The sequence below is a fragment of the Hoplias malabaricus genome, chromosome 3, assembly GCF_029633855.1.
Source record: "Hoplias malabaricus isolate fHopMal1 chromosome 3, fHopMal1.hap1, whole genome shotgun sequence".
NCBI lineage: Eukaryota > Metazoa > Chordata > Actinopteri > Characiformes > Erythrinidae > Hoplias > Hoplias malabaricus.
The window spans coordinates 5,423,387-5,448,451 of NC_089802.1; the positions used below are offsets into that span (position 1 = coordinate 5,423,387).

The 25,065-nt window shown below is 40.2% G+C and overlaps 1 protein-coding gene across 2 annotated transcripts in view; it reads right to left on the bottom strand.

Moving 5' to 3' along the window:
* Positions 1 to 460: 460 nt before the first annotated feature.
* The window catches only part of ptprea (protein tyrosine phosphatase receptor type Ea), a 101,823-nt gene continuing 77,218 nt past the window's right edge, over positions 461 to 25,065 (bottom strand). Inside the window, exons 4-21 of one of the 2 annotated variants that reach the window (XM_066663413.1) lie at positions 22,184 to 22,280; positions 21,643 to 21,716; positions 15,001 to 15,137; positions 13,603 to 13,693; positions 13,005 to 13,081; positions 12,828 to 12,864; positions 12,613 to 12,710; positions 9,488 to 9,607; positions 8,532 to 8,695; positions 7,524 to 7,659; positions 6,717 to 6,866; positions 6,370 to 6,463; positions 4,058 to 4,134; positions 3,385 to 3,519; positions 2,195 to 2,323; positions 1,905 to 2,056; positions 1,643 to 1,778; positions 461 to 1,373 (exon numbers count right to left, since the gene is read on the bottom strand). In XM_066663413.1, the coding sequence (XP_066519510.1) occupies positions 1,299 to 1,373; positions 1,643 to 1,778; positions 1,905 to 2,056; positions 2,195 to 2,323; positions 3,385 to 3,519; positions 4,058 to 4,134; positions 6,370 to 6,463; positions 6,717 to 6,866; positions 7,524 to 7,659; positions 8,532 to 8,695; positions 9,488 to 9,607; positions 12,613 to 12,710; positions 12,828 to 12,864; positions 13,005 to 13,081; positions 13,603 to 13,693; positions 15,001 to 15,137; positions 21,643 to 21,716; positions 22,184 to 22,280 (1,979 nt within the window). In that variant the 3' untranslated portion in view covers positions 461 to 1,298. Of the gene's footprint in view, positions 1,374 to 1,642; positions 1,779 to 1,904; positions 2,057 to 2,194; positions 2,324 to 3,384; positions 3,520 to 4,057; positions 4,135 to 6,369; positions 6,464 to 6,716; positions 6,867 to 7,523; positions 7,660 to 8,531; positions 8,696 to 9,487; positions 9,608 to 12,612; positions 12,711 to 12,827; positions 12,865 to 13,004; positions 13,082 to 13,602; positions 13,694 to 15,000; positions 15,138 to 21,642; positions 21,717 to 21,871; positions 21,990 to 22,183; positions 22,281 to 25,065 lie in introns of those variants that run through there. The other variant, XM_066663414.1, reaches the window with a different exon arrangement.

A 25,065-nucleotide genomic window follows, 5' to 3' on the forward strand; every position in this document is an offset into this window, starting at 1 on the left:
GGCAAATATATAGAGTTCAACACCCATATTTTTAAAAATGTAATCATTAATTTGTTAATTAAATTTTATATTTACTTTCTAAAAGGCAACTTTTAGGCAGGAGAAAATGCAATTTTGTTGTTATGTACGCTGTGTATTTTTTAGGATAAATTTTATTCATTTACATTTCAAACACTCAAAATGACAGCTCCTGGGTTCAAATTATATATATACTTTTAAAATGATATTTTATTTGGTGTATATGTGTGTGATCATTTTGCAGCTCTAAATCAGCTTATTGTACCCTAATGCCACAGAAGAGCAAGGTAAAATAGATCAAATGTATAGCCTATAAGTTACCACTAGAGGGCAGTATCGTTATATATAATTCATATACTGTGTAAGACATTTCTAGTGTTAACCTACTACTAGCTTTGAGCATGAAAAAAAATCGCGTACACAGTACTGTATATATATCTTTTAATAACACATTATCTTTTCATTTGTAAATCCTTGGCTTTGTGCAAGGCATCAAACATTAATCTGTGCTTTTAAACCTGTGCCTTTGTGTCTGTCGGCCTTTCTGTCTGTCTGTCTGTCGATGGACAGGGACATTCAGCAGGTGTGTTGTTATCCTCACTGGATCAAATCTATCAGGACGCATTAGTGATGGAGCTGCTGTTTGATGGAAACATCTGTTCCTTTTTTTTTTTTTTACTGAACTGAGTGTAGCATTCACTCATTCATTCTCACACATTTTGATACAAAATCTGTAACTCTTCTGTTTCGTTGTCCATTCGTTGGGTAGATCCACTGAGTTCTTAATGTGTTTGCTGAAACATGTTTATGGTTGCATCTGCTAAATTTTTCAGGTAATGAAATTAAAAAAATTAAAACACTTGACACTAATATGTATGACAAATCTGAATAAATAAAACCTCTCAACATCAACTTAAATGTTTTACAATGTGAGAATGGACTGTCAGCAACAAATACATAAATACATTTACAATACCTACAGCTTTACAAACTTTACATGAGTTAAAAATGAAACTGTTTAGTTGGCAAAAAAAAAAAAAAAAAAGTAAAAAAAACACAATTTAAGACCTTAATGAAATAATTAAATATATTTGTTCCTATTACATTTTTAGGCCCAGTTCTGTAGCTTTAGTACATGATATTATTTTACAGATAGATGTGATCTTAATGAGGTCAAGTGCATAGCAAAATAGAAGCTAATTTTATCCAGTTGTAGGGAAAATCCTGAACAACTGGTTTATAAAAAAGCACTCAACAGAAACATATAAGGCAGGTTTTGATCATTTGAAATTGGCATAGTCTGAGAAAATATCAACAAAGTCTTGTACCACTCTATAGCAGAAGTCATACTGTTCCTAGAGAGAGAGAGAGAGAGAGAGAGAGAGAGACTTAGTGCAAAAATAAGAAAACGCAGTTTAAGAATTCACCACATTTTCAGCCAAATACATTCTTAACTTCAAAAGGGAGCAAAAAGGGCATTTCTATCGCTCCTGGAAGTACTCACAGTGGTCACAAGATGTGTTTTATCTTATGTCAGTATCTGTGCTGTCAGACATGTCACTGTGTGTGCTGCAGAGCATTGTGGGTAATGTAGTTCTATGTAAGGGAGTTACATGGGACGTACCACAGTCTGCACCATGTGTGGCCGCTGCATACGCAAACTCTTCACAGTCTGAAAGACGTCCAGAAGCCCCTCAGCTTTCACTCGCTCCAGAATATTACTGAGGGCTATAAATGTACCAGTCCGACCCGCTCCAGCGCTACAAGCAAAATTAGAAATGATTGGACCAAAGTGGTAGTATTTAAAGTGGTACAACGACACGCATAAGTGTCGTTGATCTTTGCACAATATAAACGGGTCACCAAGCGTGCAGGGTGAACGTTACCTGCAGTGCACAACGATGGGGTGGTTTCCTGATTGTTGCTGCTGTTTCTGCACTGCAGCGATGATGTCGATCATTCCCTTCCCTTCGGCTGGAATTCCAATCTCCGGCCAGCCGTGGAAATGGAAGTGCCGGATCAAACGTGTCTCCTTCTCCTTTTCAACACACACAGAAAATAACTAATATTATTATTTAAAAAAAACAATTAAATGATGGTACAGTCTTCTAAAGACATTCATATGTTCTAATAACATCAAACCATGAACACACAGCATGATGTTAATGACACTTACAGGGTCATGTGAGAGTACCAGGTCTCTGAGGCTGAAGGTGTCGTCACACTGAGTTTCTGATTTGATCTCCACTGTGTAGTCTCCATATTTCACAGAGTCTTCTGAAGGCCAATACTGAAAACACTTGTCCTGCAAAACAAAACCATACACTGATTCAGTGGATCCCAATTCGACAAGGAAACTGACCCGAATCTGTGCAGTTTTAAATAATCTTTAGTTGATGGTGTAGGGGCCTGGGGTTGTGGCTTTGAGCCCTGCTCCTGGTGACTGTCTGTGAAGAGTGTGGTGTGTTCTCCCTGTGTCTGCGTGGGTTTCCTCCGGGTGACTGTCTGTGAGGAGTGTGGTGTGTTCTCCCTGTGTCAGTGTGGGTTTCCTCCGGGTGACTGTCTGTGAGGAGTGTGGTGTGTTCTCTCTGTCTGCCCGGGTTTCCTCCGGGTGACTGTCTGTGAGGAGTGTGGTGTGTTCTCCCTGTGTCTGTGTGGTTTTCCTCCTGGTGACTGTCTGTGAGGAGTGTGGTGTGTTCTCCCTGTGTCTGTGTGGTTTTCCTCCTGGTGACTGTCTGTGAGGAGTGTGGTGTGTTCTCCCTGTGTCTGTGTGGGTTTCCTCCAGGTGACTGTCTGTGGGGAGTGTGGGGTGTTTTTCCTGTGTCTGCTTGGTTTTCCTCAGGGTGACTGTCTGTGAGGAGTGTGGTGTGTTCTCCCTGTGTCTGTGTGGGTTTCCTCCAGGTGACTGTCTGTGAGGAGTGTGGTGTGTTCTCCCTGTGTCTGTGTGGGTTTCCTCCAGGTGACTGTCTGTGAGGAGTGTGGTGTGTTCTCCCTGTGTCTGCGTGGTTTTCCTCCTGGTGACTGTCTGTGAGGAGTGTGGTGTGTTCTCCCTGTGTCTGTGTGGGTTTCCTCCAGGTGACTGTCTGTGGGGAGTGTGGGGTGTTTTTCCTGTGTCTGCTTGGTTTTCCTCAGGGTGCTCTGGTTTCCGGCAAAAACACACGTTGGTAGGTGGATTGGTGACTCAAAAGTGTCCATAGGTGTGAGTGTGTGTCACCCTGTGAAGGACTGGTGCCCCCTTCAGGGTGTGTTCCTGCCTTGTATCCAGTTATTCCGGGTAGGCTCCAGACCCACAGCGACCCTGAACTGGATACACGCTTACAGACAATGACTGAATGTTGTTGTGTATGTGTGTGTTTTTACATGTACCTGTTCTCTCTCCTGCAGTTCTGTCAGCATGACTATGGAGTGGCACTTCCACTCCCACACCATCCTCCAGAAGTCCTCTACAGTGTGAGACAGAGGGCCTTGAGTGGCGATGAAATAGTCCTTTTGTCTGTATCCCTGTCACAAACACACACACACACTGACATTAGCACATAACACAGCAAGGCTGTTATTCAAGTGAAAGATTACTGTAGATTTTCTTGTATTTTGTGAAAATAAGTACACATCCTCAAAAGATAATACACTTCTGCATATTTTAACACACAGTTACTACAAGTAAATGTAACTCATTTCATTATTCATAAATTAAAATGCAGGAAATCCGTAAAAATTATGCAGTAAATTAAAAAAAAAATGTGTACAAGTATTTCAGTAAATGATGTGTACCAAATATGGCTTACAATAATGTGTGTCACTTGAGCAGGCAAACACACACACACACACACACACACACACACACACACAAAACACTGACCCTGGGTCTGCATCTAATGTGGTACCTTAACCTCAACTTTAGGATCCCACACACACACACACACACACACACACACACACACACAAAACACTGACCCTGGGTCTGTATCTAATGTGGTACCTTAACCTCAACTTTAGGATCCCACACACCACACACACTTATTAAAAATGAAGCACTCACGTCAATGAAAGATGCATTAATGTAGTCAGTGAATTCCTGACCTCTCCGCATGGAAAGAATCACCCGGTTGAAGTCATCTGAAGCAAAGACAAAAGTACTGCGTTTAGCTTAATGTGAGCCTCATGAATGATTAAAGACTAATGACTGGAATGATGATCATTCAACTTTACAGAAGCATCTTATAATCTTTGCTTTGATGTGTTTATCTATTATGAATGAGGTTGTTGTCAGTGTGGTACAATGTGAATTAAAAAAAGAACCCTGTAAAATAGAGTGAAATATCTGGCAACCAAATTTTCCAGGAGATTACAGCTGTATTTCATTAGTTACATTAATACCACATAAAACATATAGTGCAAAGACTGATATATATATATCTCAATATAATATACATTATATAGCTAGTAATCATTAAGAATAAGTGTACAGTACTCCTAGCATAGTCCAGGATGCTGAGAACTGGGCCTGTGTGTGTGTGTGTGAGCGCACGCTTTTAGTGATGTACAGTGCAGGGCTCATTAACTCTGTACCATGTTGTGTTTGTTTTCTTCTTCACTGCATTACTTGCGTACCCATTTGTTTTATGGTCTGTTGCCGTACAGAAGCTTAACAAAGCATTTAATTTGTAAATCAGCATTTTGTTTTCTGCACCTTTGACAACCGTGTGATTTAATTAAAATACTCAGACACAATACTTTACACAATGCTTTTCAATTATGCTCCTATAGTACGATTAAATGCAAGTGTTTTTAACAAATCAGTACAAACAGGACAAACACATCCTCCTCATTCCTGTTTTCACGGTTGGAAAATTGTTTACACGTACAAATGTGAACGCTCGCACTGAATAATAATCAACTGAATTATAATTTTTATTAATATTTACTGCTTTACTTTTCTGCATTGTTAATATCCTGTTTTACATTAAGGTTCGCAGAGTGGATCTTTTAACTGGTGTTAACTCGGCAGGAGGAGGTATTAAGCTCTGGGGAACGTATTGTGGCAGGAAGGACCTTAATGGGTGAGGAAAGGAAGTGTGATTTTTAGATTTACTTCCCTGTAAACAGAGTTTGTTTTTCGTTGCTCGGCGCTCTTTAGGTATTAAGTGTAGACTGTAGCTCAAATTTGTTTTCTGAATAAAAGGGAAGGAAACTGTGCTACTGACTTTCAGTAATTCAATAGTATTCTTACATTCTTTATTAACAGCAATATTTTTCTGAAGCTGAATTGTTGCTGGTGAAGCATATTTTCAAAGACGTTGCTCTCCACATGGCAGGACAAGCACAAGATTTCATACTTGGACAAGACTCCTAACCTGACGTTAGTCTACTTTTGTAACTCCCAAATGCTGTATGTGTAAATTTGACTCATAAGCAGAATAGAGTCAATGAACATGGCCCGAGAACTGAAATCTAAGATTCAATCTCGGGTATTTTTCTTGCATATGTATTTAGATATATGAATATCTCACTCTTGTAACATTATATGTAATACCCCCCACCTCAAATTAATAATAATAATAACAATAATGGGCGGCACGGTGGCGCAGCAGGTAGGTGTCGCAGTCACACAGCTCCAGGGGCCTGGAGGTTGTGGGTTCGATTCCTGCTCCGGGTGACTGTCTGTGAGGAGTTGGTGTGTTCTCCCTGTGTCCGCGTGGGTTTCCTCCGGGTGACTGTCTGTGAGGAGTGTGGTGTGTTCTCCCTGTGTCTGCGTGGGTTTCCTCCGGGTGACTGTCTGTGAGGAGTGTGGTGTGTTCTCTCTGTGTCTGTGTGGGTTTCCTCCGGGTGACTGTCTGTGAGGAGTGTGGTGTGTTCTCTCTGTGTCTGTGTGGGTTTCCTCCGGGTGAATGTCTGTGAGGAGTTGGTGTGTTCTCCCTGTGTTCGCGGGGGTTTCCTCCGGGTGCTCCGGTTTCCTCCCACAGTCCAAAAACACACGTTGGTAGGTGAATTGGTGACTTAAAAGTGTCCGTAGGTGTGAATGTGTGTGTGTGTGTGTGTGTTGCCCTGTGAAGGACTGGCGCCCCCTCCAGGGTGTATTCCCGCCTTCCCACCGCGACCCTGAACTGGATAAGCGCTTACAGATAATGAATGAATGAATAACAATAATGTTCCCCTACTTATTTTTGACTAATCAGGGTCCTCTTGCCTTTTGGTGATTAGTAAAGTCTTGTCATATCAAATCTTAATGATATTCAGTGGTTTTGTCACGTCAGTATTAATGATAGTGTAGACCCTCATAATGACCACAAACATCATAGTGCCTGCTGTATCATTCATGCCAGAATCATGCCATTTTGCTGCTGTTCTTACATGGAATGATCTGAAGCACACGGTTCTTCTTCATATTTGCTGGCAGATTGCCTGTCCTCATGTTTTCCTTCATAATCCTCATGTTAGTCAGTTTCTGCAAGAAACCAGCATGGCGTTTGTCATTGGAAACAGGGATCAAAAGTATGATTCACAGTTATGATGCCACTATAGATGTTTAGTTTTCTTTCTGTCAAGAGTTTCTTCAATAACTCAGTTCAGTTCTTCAGTTATCCACTTTTTAAAAAGTGTAGTAAAAATATTTTTCGGTGACCGATTACTCCCTTAAAATAATGATTTGTTTTCCAAATGTTCTGCTTGTTACAGACTTACGAAAGCTCTGTGCTCACCTTAAACTCCTCCTCCAGCCCCAGACGGTCCTGTGGTGCGCAGGTGTTGTGGAGTTTGTGCAGGTGTCCCTCCAAAGACGACACGTCCAGCTCTGTGTCCCCATAGAGGAAGTATTCCAGCAGAGCTTGGTAGATGAACGAGTACTGCATCTACACACACACACACCCACACACAGACGCGTTTAAGGAAGAAAGAAATGAGGGGAAATTACCAAAAACTGGCATGTGGGATTAATTAGGACCACAGTCACTGTTGGGGGGTTTCCAAAACTCTTTCTCTTCTTGTTTTTTTTGTACCATTTTAAAACTGATTTTACAGGAACAGAGCTGACGATATCTACTCTGGAAAATGATGAATGGTTGCGGCGCAGACTATGAAAGATCATTTCTCGGTTCCTGTCTTTTTTAACACTTCAGAAAGCTGCATAGCGTAAAGCGATAAAATCTTTATAAAACAGAAGAATTCACAAAGCTATAAAGCACGATTTCCTTGAATTATTTTATCATTGAATATATAGTTCTATATATAAAGTGTGCCATGCTTTTGAGCGCATGGCTATTTTAAAAAGGTGGTCTGAACGTTTGCAGGTCATAAACACGGCGTTGCTTTTCACAGGAACTTAAGCATGACCAGAATATTTGTACCAACCACATGCGCTTGATAGAAATGAAAAAAAAACTCTACTAATGCTATATGTGGCACCTTCTTAGAAAATGCACGGTTAAAAGAGTGTGTGTCTGGTTACCTTTCTTTTTCTGGAGATGGTAACAATGGTATTAATGCAGTAGTTTTATATTTGCACTCACATCTGTTTGTATGAGCTGTGATCTCTGGTCTCGTATTCTGGACACAAACCCAAACACATCAATCTTCTGTTCTGTGTGCATCATGTCGATCATTCCATCGATTACAATGAAGGTACCTGTTCTTCCGACCCCAGCACTGAGGAAAAAAAACATACCGAATATTTATAATGGATTTTAATGTAGTAATTTACTCTTTTAACATCCCAGGATTTTGGAATTCCTGACCGAAATGATGTGCATTTTCATAAAACTAATACACGCCATATTCACATTGTGTTAGCAGTTGAAGCTATTGGTCAACAAGCTAATTCTCAGGATGATCTGAAAGGACCCATTCTTCCCCATCGCCTGAGTGGAGGTGTGAAACTGTGCTTGTATTGTGTAGAACTGAAGAGAGATCATGGGGCTCGACCTGCGACACACACACACACTTGTCGTTCTGAAACATGACACACAACTGGGTCATAGGGGCTTGATCAAACTTTCAGACATTGACCTACATATTTCGGTCTTATTTCCCTAACCACCCAACAGAATGAATAGCCCTCAGTTCGCCTAATTCAAATCATATGCTAATCGTTTTGAATAATGCATCATTGTCTGATAAAATAAATTATGCATGCATGACGGATACCTTCCAAATGACACAAAGGGTCCACAAGGTCTTTGGAATAATGGGAGTGAAGTGTAAAAAATGGCCTTTTCCAGAGTTTAAAAGTCAAATGTCTACTTTCATAGAGAGAGCTAATGTCACCGTTTCAAAAGTTTGGTACGTATTGCAATAATTTGGTGAATACAGTCAAAGATGTTGCATTTTCTGTAACCAGCTGGACAATACCATCATTGGAGATAGTGCTGGTAGGTCTTGGAACTTGGCACATGCACACACACACACACACACACAGGGTCACACACCCCATATTTCTTTTTATTATTGCTGACATACATTTCCACACACAAATATTTGGTGATTGGAGTTTCAGGTTGTAATGTGAGCTTGTTGTGTACCTGCAGTGCACTACAATGGGTCCACCGTACGAGGGGTTGACCTGCTTGACCTTCTTGAGGAACTTCAGCATGCCGATGGGTGAGAAAGGCACACCAAAGTCCGGCCAGCTGGTAAAGTGCAGCTGTGTGACCAGGCGAGGGGTTTTAGGACCGTCACTGGCCTGCTGCAAGACAAAGCGGAAGCTTTTAGTACTTACAAGAAGCATAGCGACTCTGAATATTCCACCAATCCAATCCATTTCTAACAGTTTTTAAAAGGACAGTTGCAAACTATAACAAATCTTATGGATTTAAGTGTTAATAAGTATCTAGAACTATTCGGGGTTGTCTTTTCATTCTGTCATCTAAATAAATTCATTGTCACATTCCCTGTGTGCTGCTTAAAGTAGGCTTAGGTTCAAGAAGATGGGCTCTAATGCACTCACAGAGTGAATCACCAGTGGTTTTAGCATGTTTGGGAAAGGCTGACCTAAACGTACATAGGATGAACCTGTTGTAGTCTTTGAAACCATTACCCAGTCAAATAAAACATTCTCTAAAATATAACTCTTTATAACAACGCAGTCCTTTCCAGTGCTATATAGTATAGTTCTATATAGACTTCACAAATGTAAAGACCTATGGAAACTATGATTCTTGCTCCAACTGAGAGAATTATAGTTCCCTTTGTGTATGTAATCATCCTCTAAACACAGACATTAGTACATTTCCGCACTCAGTGAGTCACAACTGACTGGAAGAGAAACGTTAGAAACATAAACATCATACACAAAAGTTTAGATGCTCATGTTCAAATTACGTATTTTTCTACACATACCCTTCCTCAACAGAGAGCACCCTCCTGTGAATGTGAATGCATTATTATCCTTAATTGCTGAATTTAATAAAGAAAAACCCCAAAACAAACAAGATGCTTCTAATCAAAAACAAGTCTTTTGCGGGGTGTTGACACTTACATACTGCACACAAAACTTTCGTATCGTGTAGTCCACTAGAGCCGTGAAGTCTTCCACAGCAACCCGGACATTACCATATGTCCAGCAGCCCTGGTCAGGCCAGTACTGGTAACACTTATCCTAGAGAGAGAGAAAATACTCTTAAGTTGCTGCCTACCATTTACAAGGTCAAATATGTAAAATGTGAAGCAACTACTTGTAAATAAAATAAAATACCCTACTATATTTTTCATTCATTCATTCATTATCTGTAACTCTTATCCAGTTCAGGGTCGCGGTGAGTCCAGAGCCTACCTAGAATCATTGGGCACAAGGCGAGAATACACCCTGGAGGGAGCGCCAGTCCTTCACAGGGCAACACAGACACACACACACTCACACACTCACACCTACGGACACTTTGGAGTCGCCAATCCACCTACCAACGTGTGTTTTTGGACTGTGGGAGGAAACCGGAGCACCTGGAGGAAACCCACACAGACACAGAGAGAACACACCACACTCCTCACAGACTGTCACCCGGAGGAAACCCATTCGGACACTGGGAGAACACACCACACTCCTCACAGACAGTCACCCGGAGCGGGAATCGAACCCACAACCTCCAGGCCCCTGGAGCTGTGTGACTGCGACACTACCTGCTGCGACCACCGTGCCGCCCTACTATATTTTTATACATCTAAATATATCCTGGGTACTTCCACTGTTGTAAGTTTGCAACTATTTTATCATCATTTATTTTTAATTTACACATGTAAAAATATTTTTAATTGATATAAAAGTAATACAATTTGTATCAGTTATAACCATTATAGTTTATATAGTTTGTTTATATATGTATTTTTTTAATCATCCCTAGATTTTTGCCTAATTCCCTTCCAAGTTATTAGTTGTTGCCAGTTTCACAAGTCAGTGAGTCTCCCCGAGTCACAAACAGAGCCATCAGCCATTGTGCTCACTAGGACTACCGACCTCAGACAGTTTAGGCATCACTAAACTGATTTAGGTGATCAAACGTATGATCTTCCTATGATAGGGCCACAGTAAGACCACAGCAGAATTGGGAGCTCTTGTTTTGTTTTGTTTTTTAAACATTCATTAGGTGTCACATCCCATAAGGCTGCTGGGTATAGCTCAATGATAACCTTTAATTTTGGTAATTTTGGGTATGATCAACAATTCGTTCAAATGAGATACACGGTTTTTAAAAGCAGACATAAAATGGACAACATTTTCATACCAAAGTCTGCAGTTAAGTGGCTCAGTGAACTCTCCTAAGGGCACATGTGTGGTTAAGGTGACTTCTGAGCTTCTGCAATGCAAATCAGCGAGCTTAATCAGTGCTGCCGTCAATCAGAATTAGGCAGCCTGAGCTCGACGGATAATACACCCTTAATGACACTCTGCTGCCTAATTATGATAACGCCTGAGAGAGCTTTATTAGCCATTATTTAATCATCGATTCAGCGCCAAAGCAAAGCTGATTTTAATCTCCCAACCATTCTGGCTTTATTGATTTGTCTCTGAGCTTTCGAAAGCTGCCTAAAGACATAAGTGAGGGGGCAGGGGGGGGGGACTTCTGTTGTTGAAGGCAGATGACCTCTGTGGGAGGCTGAAAGTGAGCCATGTAGAGCCACATTCTCCTTATGATCTCTAGGATGGCATTCTGTTAAATTTGTGGAAAAATCCTGGTTCAAAACATTTGTGAAATATGTAATTCATTTTAAAAATGCCACTTTTTTTTTTTCTCCGAATTTGATGCCTGCACACCCTTCCATACAATGTAGCTCTCAAGCTTGTTTACCACTGTGTTACATCAAATTTCATTTTATCAACAGTCAGTAATCCTTTGGAGGAACTGTTGACATTGTGTTTTGCCACTTTTTCATTATAAAAGTGTTCAGCTGTGCCACTCGTGGTTGTTGTGTTTTGCCCCTTGTGGTTGTAATTTGGTCTAAGAGCTTTATAAACAGAGATTTTCCACAAGTCCCTGAAGATTTTGATGATATTATGCTCTGTGTAATCTACTTAAAATCCCTGCAACCACACATTAGACTTATTTATCGGTGCAGATTTATTTTGGCAAAAAGTTGAGCCTCTAACCATCCTCACTCACAGACCAGAGGTATTCATGATTTTCCCTCAGGACACTTAACCCAACTATATATATATATATATATTTTTTTTTTTCAACTAAATAAACATGACAAATAAACATGGAGGTTGTGGGTTCAATTCCCACTCCGGGTGACTGTCTGTGAGGAGTGTGGTGTGTTCTCCCTGTGTCTGTGTGGGTTTCCTCCGGGTGACTGTCTGTGAGGAGTGTGGTGTGTTCTCTCTGTGTCCGCGTGGGTTTCCTCCGGGTGAGGAGTGTGGTGTGTTCTTCCTGTGTCCGCGTGGGTTTCCTCCGGGTGACTGTCTGTGAGGAGTGCGGTGTGTTCTCCCTGTGTCCGCGTGGGTTTCCTCCGGGTGCTCTGGTTTCCTCCCACAGTCCAAAACACACGTTGATAGGTGGATTGGCGGCTCAAAAGTGTCCGTAGGTGTGAGTGTGTGAGTGAATGTGTGTGTGTGTCTACGTTGCCCTGTGAAGGACTGGCGCCCCCTCCAGGGTGTATTCCCGCCTTGCGCCCAATGATTCCAGGTAGGCTCTGGACCCACCGCGACCCTGAACTGGATAAGGGTTACAGAGAATGAATGAATGAATGAATGAATGAAAAAACATGTATTTACTGCAGTGTAAAATTCAGGTCACATTTGTCCAGAATTTAAATTGGTTATAAAATGCTTAAACAAGTTTCAGTAACTTTGGAGAAACACTATGTGTTTATTTTATAATTTCCACTGTTCATATTCTTTTGAATATGGCATTTTTTCAGGATGAGTGTATATTTATTTAAATATAACTTGTATTTGTACTGTTGATTTTGGTTCCAATACAGGTCAGATAGGGTTTATCAGTTAGTGCTTTCTGTTATTTTCATTCTTTCTGTTATTTTCTACTATCTACTAACTTTTTGGGACAGTAGGAATTGTGTCTTTTTTTAGGAACTCTGGTTGTATTCCAGACAGAGCCAAGGCTTGTGAAAACTTGTACAACTTAGAAACAATCCAAAAGTTATGTCTACCTCCTTTCTCTCTTTGAGGTTGGTGAGCATGACTATTGTCGCTGTTTTCTGTTCCCAGATCATTCTCCAAAAGTCATTAACAGTCTCCTGTTTTGGTCCTGGAAAACACACACACACACGTGGTTGAACTGATGCTGATCTGGTAGCTGCACCGATATCAGCAGATCAGTGATAGCATCCGAAGTTTACATTTCAGTGCGCTGTGCTTTGTATACCTTGTGCTGCGATGAATTTGTTTTTCTCTGTGTAGCCCTGCAACACAAAAACCAAGTTTAATTTACACTAAAACAACCTTACAAGAGAAGAGAATACTTTCTTAACTTTTAACGTACAAAAATACAGGGCCAGAAAGAGCAGTGGAAGTTTTCAAATGAGAATTATTTGGTACTCACGTCTATATATGAAGAGTTTATGTAATCTGAGAATGGAATGCCATCTATCTGTGTCAGCACCACTCTGGAATGGTCATCTGATCAGCACAGACACACAGAAAGCTGTTATTGAGCAACTGGGCAACACAAAAACACAATTTCAAGTAATTTTGTAGCATTTCTATTGATTCATTCAATACGAAATTTTCAGACCTTGAGTCATAGAATAAAAGAATAAAATCTTATATTAACATCATGTACACGACTGGGGCTGCTCAACTGGAATATAGAAAAAGAAGAAGTCGATCTTGAATATGTGAGTCAAGAGGAATACAAGAGGAAATGTCTGGCAGATGCCGTTTTGGACCTGTACTCTCAATGCTATACATAGAGCTGTGAGCTCTGCATTTTTAACACAGGAAGCAGTGAAAAACCACAAATGTCAAGAGGGTTTCTGACAGTTCTCATCGGCAAAGGTGCATTTGGTACAACAAGGCCACCTGCTATTGACTATAGTATTACAGGGGGAGGGGGAGAGAGAGAGAGAGAGAGAGAGAGAGAGAGAGAGAGAGAGAGAGAGAGAGAGAGAGAGAGAGAGAGAGAGAGAGAGAGAACTCACATGGGAGAATATTTGGATATCTGTTCTTGTCTTTGTTTTCTTCTCTGTTTGCCTCCTCGTATGTTCCTTGGGGGTTTCCTCCAGGTAACGACTGCATGTAGAGAGCAAGCAAATGTGTCCAAAAACGTTATTCACCATCTTTGACAACATCCATTACCTCCTTACATAAAAGACTCAGACATTAATGAGTCTAAATAACAAGCAATGAAACCGGTTGGAGTCCGTTCAAATAAATACCGAACCAACACTGAACAAATATTTTACATTCATTCAAACCTCAAAAAAAGTTTAGCTACTTCATTGTCTTACATTGTTCCAAGATCAAAACAACAACCGATTAGCAACACAACCCCCGTCAGATAAAACCCTGCACGAAAATCACCAAATCACCAAAGCAGAGAGCATCTTCGCCCAGCTTTTTTGCTTCAAAGTAAATGAGCCATCCCCAGATGTGACACAAAACAAATACTCGTACATTAATTAATACTCTTGTTTGTTTTTTCTTTTTTTGCTGAGCAAGATCAGTCTGTAAATCAGTCCGAAGCAATTTACAATATATAAATAAATGAAAACAACACGTTTTTAAGACCACAGATTCAAACTCAATGCTTTGCACTTCTCCTCACTAAACACCTCATGTCTAAAATCATACAGGCTTCCATGTACGGTATGTGCTGCACTTTGTTAAACCCTTCTGGCTGCTTCCTCTCTGGCTCACACAGCTTAAATACCATTAGGACGGAAGAGGGTAAACATCCTTTCCATGTCACTTGGAATTCATTCAGTAAATCAGAGCATGGTCGCTGAGTCACCAGCCACTGATTCAATTTAGACCACCTCGGAATGATTCCTGAATCATCAGTCTTAACCTAGTCAAGCAGGTAATTCTTCAGTGAATCACAATGAGTGAATCAGTGACAAGTGACTCTCCTACAGCGGCATTCCATGTGAACACTGTGGGAACCCAAAGCTATCGACATGTCAACAAACGCAGCACATGTTTCTCAATAAACCAGTGAATGATTCAGTTCTCAGAATCAGATAGGCCTGGGCTAATTTAATATCATGGAATAATGCAAAGTCAGATGATTTGACAATGAGACATTCAGACCATGAGTAATGAAAACAACACTTAACGTTTCTAGCTACTTTGCCGCAACCCAACACAACTGCATTCACAGCATTTGCGTAGAAGTCCTTGGACTTTTTAAAGTGACGCGTCTCTGTGATTATTTAAAGGCACAAAATAACTTTGTCAGCAGGGATTGTCCACAATTTCCTTAGTAACACGTTAGCTGTAATTTGATGAGGTAGAAGGACAGAAAGAGGGAAAGAAATACAGAAACAGAGAGAGAGAGAGAGAGAGAGAGAGAGATAACATGCACTCAGTGAACTCACATTGTACTCTACTCTGAAGAGCTTTCCATCGTCAGCTGAACGGATGCGATACTCTTCCTCCAGGTTGTCTACAGGAATGGGGAAATATGTTTTGGACGTGGAGGGCGATCTGGGCAGCAAGACCACCGTCTGTTGATCTGTAAAGACACCAGAAAAAGGATTGGCTAGAGTCCATATCTAGAATGCATTAGACTTCAGGCATGAAGATCTAGAACTATGAATGTATGGGTAAAAAGTCTTTATGATGATAACAATAATGATGCAATTATAAGCCAAGATGATACCCATATCCATAAGTGTATCAGGGTGTTTGATAACTGAGAGGGCACAGAACTGTAGAAAATGTGTGAACAACTCTTATAATTAATGAAAATGACATTCATTATCATAAAAGTTTGTAAGGTACCCCATATGAAGAGTAGATTGCTCAGGACCACATGTTTTTGTGGTCACCGTGCACAATGGCAAGTGTTGGCTAGAGGGCTATAACCTAACTGGTATCTGTGCATTGTTAGCATTGCTGAGCCAAAATTTGACAGCTGATAAAGAATCATTTAATTTAAGAGAGTTCTGACTGATGCATTTTCACACCCACGCCCAGGTGCTGAAATAGATATTAAAGACAGGTTTACGTTCCTTCACTGACATCTGTTCACGTGTCTGTGGTCTATGTTATCAGTCAGATCAGCGTAGTGCTGAAAACAAATATAGGAAGTCACACAGGTATTTACCCATACTTCATTTAGACAGATTCTTCTTAACACTGCTCTGATGGTCAGAATTAGCATCAGCTCGTCCAAAGGTGTTGCTAAGAGCCTTGGCTTTGCTAAAAGCTCTTTAAAAGCAGACGTGTTAATATAATAGTTTACGCAATGTTTGATAATAAGGAAAACGCCTTTTTGTTCGCTCTTTCTGTTTATAACCAACTCGTTTATTCTAACGTTAAAACGTTATCAGACATGAAAACTGCTTCAACATACGTCCAAAATATTCAGAGGTTTGTGTTTGTTTTAATTTGCCTACATTCTCAGTCGGTCAGTTCTCAAACACGCAGACTACTCCCTTCTGGGAAATGCTAAAAATAACTCGATTTAAAGTGCAATATGATTAATTATTTCCCCGGAACCGTAGAGCGCATGCTGTGACTTAAATAATGAACACAACTTGTAAAAATTACACTACCCTCTGCCAAATAGGAACACCCAAAGAACACCCAGTACACTCGATAAACCCCAACATCCACATGACTGACAAACTCAGAGCTTCGCAAATAGCCTTGTGTTAGTGTCTAGGCTTAATCAAACAGAGAATAGCCCTGGGTTAGGATTACAGTGTAGGGAGTATTAACTGAATGTAAGCACCTGAAATCAATATCTTAAGCAATTAAAATCCCAGGTTTGTTTCTTGTTTCACTGCGTATCCAAACTGGACAGACTGCAGGGTACAGTTTTTGCCTGGTCATGAACAAACTCACGATTACATAATGTCACTTTGTCTACATAACAGCCTCTTATGAGATAATAACAGGCTAGCCCAGACAGGTCTAGACCACGTTCGCAATCCAAATGAATTACTAATAGAACATACAGTAAAATCCCAGTGTTGTGGTGATCTACAGCACAAGAACCAACACAGTGAAATCACATCAGTATCATGAAGGTCTTGGTATTACAGTCTGAGCTGTCAAAAATAAATAAATAAATACACTAAAGACCCGATATGGATTGTATCATGGGAAAAAAATGTGATGTCACAAAAATCATAACATTTACATGCACCCATCCGTTTACTTTACATTCTTTTTAAATGACACACAGTACAGGGATTCAATCAGAGCTTGTTTAAAGATGTCAGTCTTAAAGACAGTAATAAACAACTCTACAATAAATATAATATAAAATAAATGCAAGGAAAATGTTGGTATAGACCCTTTAAATATACAAGACTAACCATTTCTATGTAGTGATTCACTGATTTGTTTGACATCAAACTGACTGTTTGGTGGTATTCCGTTTGGTGGTCTCTCAAAGCTGGAGGTTGAATGGTGACATTTCAAGCAGAAGAAAATATTGTAGGCCTGAGTATTATAATATAATAAGTGTTCCCCAATACCAAAGTGTAGATTTTAGATAATCTGCGGGCATTAATAAAGTCATACAGAACATTCCAGGGAATTTAGCTTATCCAACAGTGCTGTTGGTCACTGTAACATAATCCCAAAGTGAGTAGAAGAGCATAAACCCAGACTCAAAGAGTACAAAGGCATCAGGTCAGAAATATATTTATGTATACTTAGTACTGCACCGGAACGTCTTAGAACATCCACTTTCACTCTAAGCTGTACATAATCACAGACCCCAATGTGTAATCAACCACAAAATCATACAGAATGTGGACCGAAGACTGTGCTTTCTTATTCTTCCAATTTTTCAGATCTTTTTGATTTAAAGTAATATTTTGGGACCAAAACGGAACATCACAAACAGAGCAGACTTCTTTTACTCATTCATTTACTTTAGTAAAACTAGGAGGTTATGTTTATGTACAACGGGAAATACATCAAGCAATTACAAAGCCATCAAAACTTGACATAACCTTCACCGCTGTTGAAATCATACACTTTAAATACTTTTGAAAGATGACCGCCTCCAAAACGGAAAATCTGAGAGCAGCCAGTGTCCGTTTCTTGGGCTTCTCTTAATAAGCTTAGCTAATAACAAGATTAGCTACTTCTGCGTTCCACCTACAAACAGCAGAACTCGCATGGGAAGTAGAAGGGTTTTTAATGCGATTGTCTGTGTTTGTCAGTCTGAAAAACAGAAAAGTCACTTCCTGTTTACAGCTTAAACCACAACCCCCATCTGGTGAATACCAGAGGTTTCAGAAAGGCTTAAGGTAGGAATATGGCAATTACAATTACCCAAACTCCTGAGGTACAACACCCAGTGTGTGATTAACCATGGCTAATTTAGTAATAATCTTTCACTCAGATCAGTCAGCTCAGTGCCCGCAAGTGAAGCTAAAACCATATGTGAAAAAATAACAACAAGAAGAAGAGCAGAATAATTCAGTGGAGCAAACCAAGCTTTTAACCCACAGAGATTACTATATAATATTGGCCACAGACAGCTCTAATACGGTCAAAATATTTAAATATATGCAGAAATATTTCAATTACTACTACCCTTTTCAGTTTTTTAGCAAATAACAAAACATATATAGTTTGGTGTAATTTTGTCATAAAGTAAAGTAAGTAACCAGCAAGGTCTGAGCTTTAACAGTGTGTGGTATTCATCTACGTACCATTAAAGTAGATGAATATGGTCTCACTATTTGACAGACAGCAGGTCACCTGCCCTTTTAACTTATATTCTGTTTAACAATTTTTATGACCTTATACGGCCAAGTAATGGACAATTTTAAGTCATTCATAAAGCCATTTTGAATGAAATAGCACCATAAATTCAGACATTAATATGTGTTTTATCCCACAGAAGAATAGAACACACAATAGGTTCTCATTGTCATTCATACAGATTTACTGAATGGAGAGCCTAGTTCATCTCATTCTATATCAGTAAACTTTGGGCAGCAGTGGCCTAAGGAGGTTGACTAGAAGGTTATTGGTTTTATTCCCCCGACCAGTAGGAAAATTGGGGGCAGTGGCAGTGACGGAACAGCACTGTCCTCCTTCCTCAATCCATGGCTTAGGTGCAAGGCACCTCTAGTTGTGTGTTCACAGCCCTTAGTACACAAAAATATGTGTGTGTGTGGTCACGGCCACAGATGGGTTAAATGTGGAAGACACATTATGTTGTACAATGACCAAAAATTGCATTTACATTTTATATACCAGCCAGCCATAACATTACAACCACCTGCATAATATTGTGTTGGCCCCTTTTTTGCAGTGTGTCAGGGCACACTATGCTGCTGAAAGAGGCAACTGCCTTTAGGGAACACGGTTGCCATGAAGGAGTGCACTTGGTCGGTAATAAAGTTTAGACAATGCCCCATGTAGGACAGTGGTGAGTATGGCCACTGAGTGGTCTGTGGCTTTACAGTTCTATATGCAGCAAGATGCACTGCACTTGGACACCTTTTCATTAGAGCCAGCAAGAACTCCCTCAGCAGCTTTTGTGGTACAGAAGCTCTTTTGTAGTATCCGACCACTCTGGCTAGCCTTTGCTCTCTACATGCCACAGTGAGCTGGCATCATCCTGTTGGCAGTTTAGTGGCTGTCAGTCTTTGGACCACATTTAGTAGGTACTAAGTACGGCATACCTGGGTTCAATCCTGCCATTTTGGAGATGTTTAGCCAAGTTTTTCAAAGTCACTCACATCCTTATGCTAACTTATTTTTCCTGTATCCAAAATCAACTTTAAAACTGACTGTTCACTTGCAGCCTATTATATCCCACACCTTGACAGGCAACCTGTACATATAGGTATTCACTTCTCTACATATCGGTGCATATATAGGAATCCGTGTATTGGTGAAGAATGTTCTAAACCTTTATTGAAGCCTATAGGATTATTAATAATTATTCCTATTTTATAATTGTTAATATTTTGTCATATTCACACATATCCATCATACAAGTTATTTAAATAAGAAAGCTTAAGGTTTATATTAAAGGCTAAGCACCACTTAATGGACCTCCATGAATATTTCACATTATTGTAGTTACTGACAGATATAAGTATGAATTAAAATGAAAATAGCAGCTTAATTTGCTTTAAAACTGACAATTTTATTAAATTGACGCAAAAACCCGAGCTCGCTACGGAAATTCTTGAACGCAACCGTGACGTCACTGGTGGCCAACAGCTGAACAACGCCGCGGTAAAACACCGTTATGACTGACTGTTATGACAGTATCTAGCTAAATAACCAACATTATTCATGACAATAGCCTAGCAATAAGCTAAACTCAAATGTAGAGGTACCGTTATTCGTGTAAATGTGATCGAAGTCGAACTCAAATTCATCCGACACTATAAACCTCCGTAATGCAGCTACGTAGCCGAGTATAATCTGAGCCACCGAGTTTAGCGAGTCAAGCTAACGTTAACTAACACCAACTAAAACAGGCGAAGTGAGTGTCCTTACCCTGTTTACCTCCATGTTACAGAGGCTCTTGAACACCTTTCGTTGGTGTCCTTACATGCCCATATTGTTGGAAAAGCGCCAGTGAAATGAGCTACAGATAACGGAGTGAGCGGATGGTCCTTTCCAAAGTGCCTGTTTAAAGTTGACAAATTCAGTCCATTTTCTGGATATTTTGGGATCTTTGGGCCATTTGTGCACAGATGTCCCATTGTACACTGAATGATTGCAGCCAACAACAACACACCTTTTCGTCATTTTGCATTAAATTAAGTGCAACTTCTAGAGTTGTTGTCCACCATCTACGTCACAGGCAAGACGCCTATTAGAGTTTCCGAACACCGTTGTGTGTGTGTGGGGGGGGGGGGGGGGGACCAACGATCTTTTAAACCTTATTCCTTGAATCAGTAAGAAATAACATGTTTTCTGACTATCAATAAACACAAGTTAGGAACTCAAATTCCACTGTATTTATTTGTTTGACACTTTCATAGAGCTGCTGCTTAGCCTTTAAAACATTATTAAACACAGCAGCAAATGTTATTACTAATAAAATGTTCTGATTCTCCAGCTATTGTAAGTGCTTAAGTGTCAAACATAGGGAGTTTTACTGTTATGACACACAGCATTTTTGCAGTATAAACGGATCTATGCAGCAGTAGATATTTCGGGCTCTCTAGCATGTTTGGGCGTGTGTTTTTAGTGAGAACTGAGGAACAACACTGAAGAGAGATTGCAATCAGGATATGTGAAAAAAAAAAACAGGACAGGGGAAAGCGTATTACACAACTTCTCTGATAAGATTCATAAACCCATAACAGTGGAAATGAGGCCCTAAAATGCAGGTTCATTCTTTGACCCCAGACAGACTGGATGTAAATAACTTAAACAGATGTTGTATCAGCATCTGTCAGACCTCTGTGCGACATTACTCCAACCTTGCTCTAATTACCTTTCCTTCTCTGGCCTGTTTGAAATATACTACAACTTCTTTGTAATTGGTCCATCATCCAGCAACTTTTACATACGATTGTTAGATGCTTCAGACATAAGTCAAATATATAACAATAAATTGACAGAATAAAGAGCAGTGCCAGTGACAGAAATGGTAAAGACACACTAAACAGATCAAATCACTGCAGTTAGAACCAAGTTGTTGATCACCTACAGGGAGTTTGCAGGGTATTTACCTAAACATGATAAACACCACCATATTTAAGCCTGAAATTAAAAAGCCTAAACACAACTTGGTCTAAAGCCTTCTGCCCTCATCACCATGCATTGGCTTTTCCATTCATTTTCATTATGTTCAATAAGTAATGTCTAATCGTGGACAAAACACGGCTCGTTAAACATAAAAGAATGAATGATTTCATTGTTAGTCAGAGCTTACAGTAGATCACCCAGGAGGATGTTAGCATTCTGCATCCTGTTCTCAGCCGACATGAACTTTGAGCTACACGGAAACCACACGGGCATCACTTTCAGCTGAAAGCCTATCAAAAGCCGTTAAAGAAAACGAGAAGGTGTACCTTGTTCTTCCAGAATGCCATTTGGTATCTTCTTGTCAACTGTGGTGATATCGGCTTTTCTCTGGTTTTTGAACCTGTTAGAGATATCAGTAAATCACAAGACGGTCAGAGAAAGTCAGATGGAACCAAGTCCTAGTGTGAGTGTCTCTACAACTCTACAACTGAGACTACACACCGCCTGTGTGAAATAATACTAATGTGAAGCTGGTAATGTGTGTGTATATCTTACCATCGAAAGCTAAGGCTGTTCTTTCTCATCAGAGGCTGCGTCTTGCCACTTACGCTGAAGAGGACACACACTCAAGCCAGAGCACTATGCAGCTCTGAGCCACTCTGTGTGTTTGTCTGTGTGTGTGTGTGAGTGCTTGTGTGTGTCAGTTTCAGTTCCTGGTCTCAGTGAACTGGGTGGAGCATCTGGTGATGATGTAACATTTAATGTGCAAGTGTAAATGTGTGTGTGTGTGTGTGTATGTATATATATGTGAGGGTGTGTGCATGTGTGTGTGGTGTCTGTGTCTGTGTGTATGTGTTTGTTTCATACCTGAGGCAGTAGCAGGCCAGTAGAGCCACGGTGAGTGCTAACAGTGAAAGCACGAGCAGTGTGGGCAGGATGTGATGGTTGGAGAACACTCCAGCGTCTAAAGGAAAAAGGAGAGGCCGTTAAACCCAATGAGAAAACAAAAGAACAGGAACCTAGCCTTGTAACTGAGCTGCAGGAGGCAGAGTGGAGCCCATATCTGAGTACTTTCCTCATTTTTTTTTTAAACAAGATTTTGACATCATTTCTAAATACAGTTAAATCTTCAATGATTACCATTCACTAACACAAGCAACCCACTTCTAAAAGTCACTGACTGGAAAATATGAATGAAGGGGTGTCTCTGACTCATGTAGTGTACATACATTTAAATATTCAGCCATCTACCATTTTGCTTATCTGCTTACGTTCATACGGTTATAAGGAGCTTTTCATTTTGGACTGTTATTTAAGTAAGATATATATTGATTTTTTAAAAACACTGTACAGTCGACTTAATTTTAGAAAGTAAGTAGAAGTTGGAAAACTTTCAAGGAATAAAAAATTTAAAAAAATAAGTGGACATCAGAGAAGAAATGTAAGGGTCCTTGTGTCTTGTGAAAGGCACTGTATAAGTTTAATTTATAATTATTTATATTAAGGGCGGCATGGTGGCGCAGCAGGTTAGTGTCGCAGTCACACAGCTCCAGGGGCCTGGAGGTTGTGGGTTCGATTCCCGCTCCGGGTGACTGTCTGTAAGGAGTTGGTGTGTTCTCCCTGTGTCTGTGGGGGTTTCCTCCTGGTGCTCCGGTTTCCTCCCACAGTCCAAAAACACACGTTGGTAGGTGGACTGGCGACTCAAAAGTGTCTGTAGGTATGAGTGAATGTGTGTGAGTGTGTGTTGCCCTGTGAAGGACTGGCGCCCCCTCCAGGGTGTATCCCCGCCCTGCGCCCAATGATTCCAGGTAGGCTCTGGACCCACTGTGACCCTGAACTGGATAAGGGTTACAGATAATGAATGAATAAATATTTATATTAAAATTTATTACATTTTCAGAGAAATCAATTTGAACAATATATAACGCAAACTATTTCTTCATCAAAGGGCAACTGTTTGGCTATTTCTGTTGTTCCATTCATCATTGATTTTCAACAAAGTGCAAACGCCGGCTGGTATTTTCCACTGATGTCAATGGATCTACGAAGTTATGCAGAGACCACAAACCTGTAGAAATAAATAAAAAACAAGCAGCATATACAAGACGTCTTTAATAAAGTGCTTTAGCGCTGTTTTGACCATGCTGCTCAACCCTAGTTATCCACCTAACAGCAGGTTTTGGCACAGAACCCAGCAAACAGTATTCTAACACAGTCTGACTACCACCAGCCACAGCGAAATTACAACCCTGTTTAATCCATGCTTGACTCAGCATGACACCACTGAGAGAAACTAATGCTTAGATGAAGCCTGAATGATGACCACACGCATAGAGCAGCAGTTGTCAAATAATTCCAGACACATAAAGCAACTGCAAGAATTTAACTCCAAAAAGCCAAACATTTCTGGACACCTGCTAATCCAGCATTCCTCCTGTAACTAAAAGCATTTACAGGGAGTCTGTCATCAGTTGATGCAGCAAGAGATTCTACTTTTAATGTAAGGCTGGAACATTTCTATAGGGGTTTGATGGCATTCAGCCACAGAAACATTAGTGAGGTCAGGAACTGATTTTGGATAACAATTTCTGGTTCATAAACACCACTTCCATCACTCCAGAGACCACAGTTCCATTCATCCAGCTGATTCAGAGAGTACTAGTTAATTTTATGCTTCATTTGGACATACAGGGTATATTTCAGCAATTGTTTCTGTGATTAAAACAGTGACTGTAGGTTGTGGAGGTCAAATCATAAACAAAATAATAGTAAAGGTGGACACAACATTCTCTTTGTTAAACTGGCCTTACCCTTTATAAATTAGGGTGCCAGCCGTCTCGTAAAATATGGAATCGTCCGTATTTGGACAGTGAGAAAATGGCCTCCCTCTGCCTGAGGGAGGGGTATATACTCCACGGGCTGCTAAGCAGAGAATGCACTTCTCATTGGTCATCACTTTTTATTTAGCCAATCAGCAGCCAGAGTTCGTTCATCATTCAGTGCTGCAGCCAATGGAGTCAAAGTCCCTCCAGCAGGGGTTTGTTTTGTAGCAGCGCTGAGAGGAACAGGTCACTGGGAAATAACAGCTCAGCTTTTAGACAGAAATAATGTTAGCGGCGTGTCCTGGAGAAACTATTTCCTCTCTCTCTCAACACAACTGTTATATTGGATAATTTCAAATAAAGATTAGCAGTAACAATTAAATATTCTTCAATTATAAGACAAATATATGAGTCCTAAATAAGCAAACTAGACTGTATATTAAACACAGGACATAACAGTGAAACAATGACAGCAATTGTGTTCTGACATAATTAATAATATGAAATTTTTACTGGACATATAATATGGTAATATAATGATGAGGCTGTTTTTTAGCCCTCATCAACACACAACATTCTTTCACTTCAGAGCTCATTGTAAATAATGTTCCTTATTTCGATTTCAGAAAGTTGGCGACCCTAATAATAAACGCTAAGAAAACCCCACACCTTGAGACACACGCTTAGAGGTGTAAAACAAAAGGCCTATGATGTACATATGATGTACGTAGAGGACAAGCACACAACACGAAACAACACTTTAAGTCTCTTATCAGAGTAAATGAAAGGCATCCTGGAAGTCAGTTAGCACTTAGCATTGTCCCCCCCTTACTTCCCACTGCTGTGTGGGAGCCGTGGTGGACGCCACAGATTGTTGATTTAAAAAGCGCAAAAACAAATCCAATGCAAACTTTTGTACATTAATAT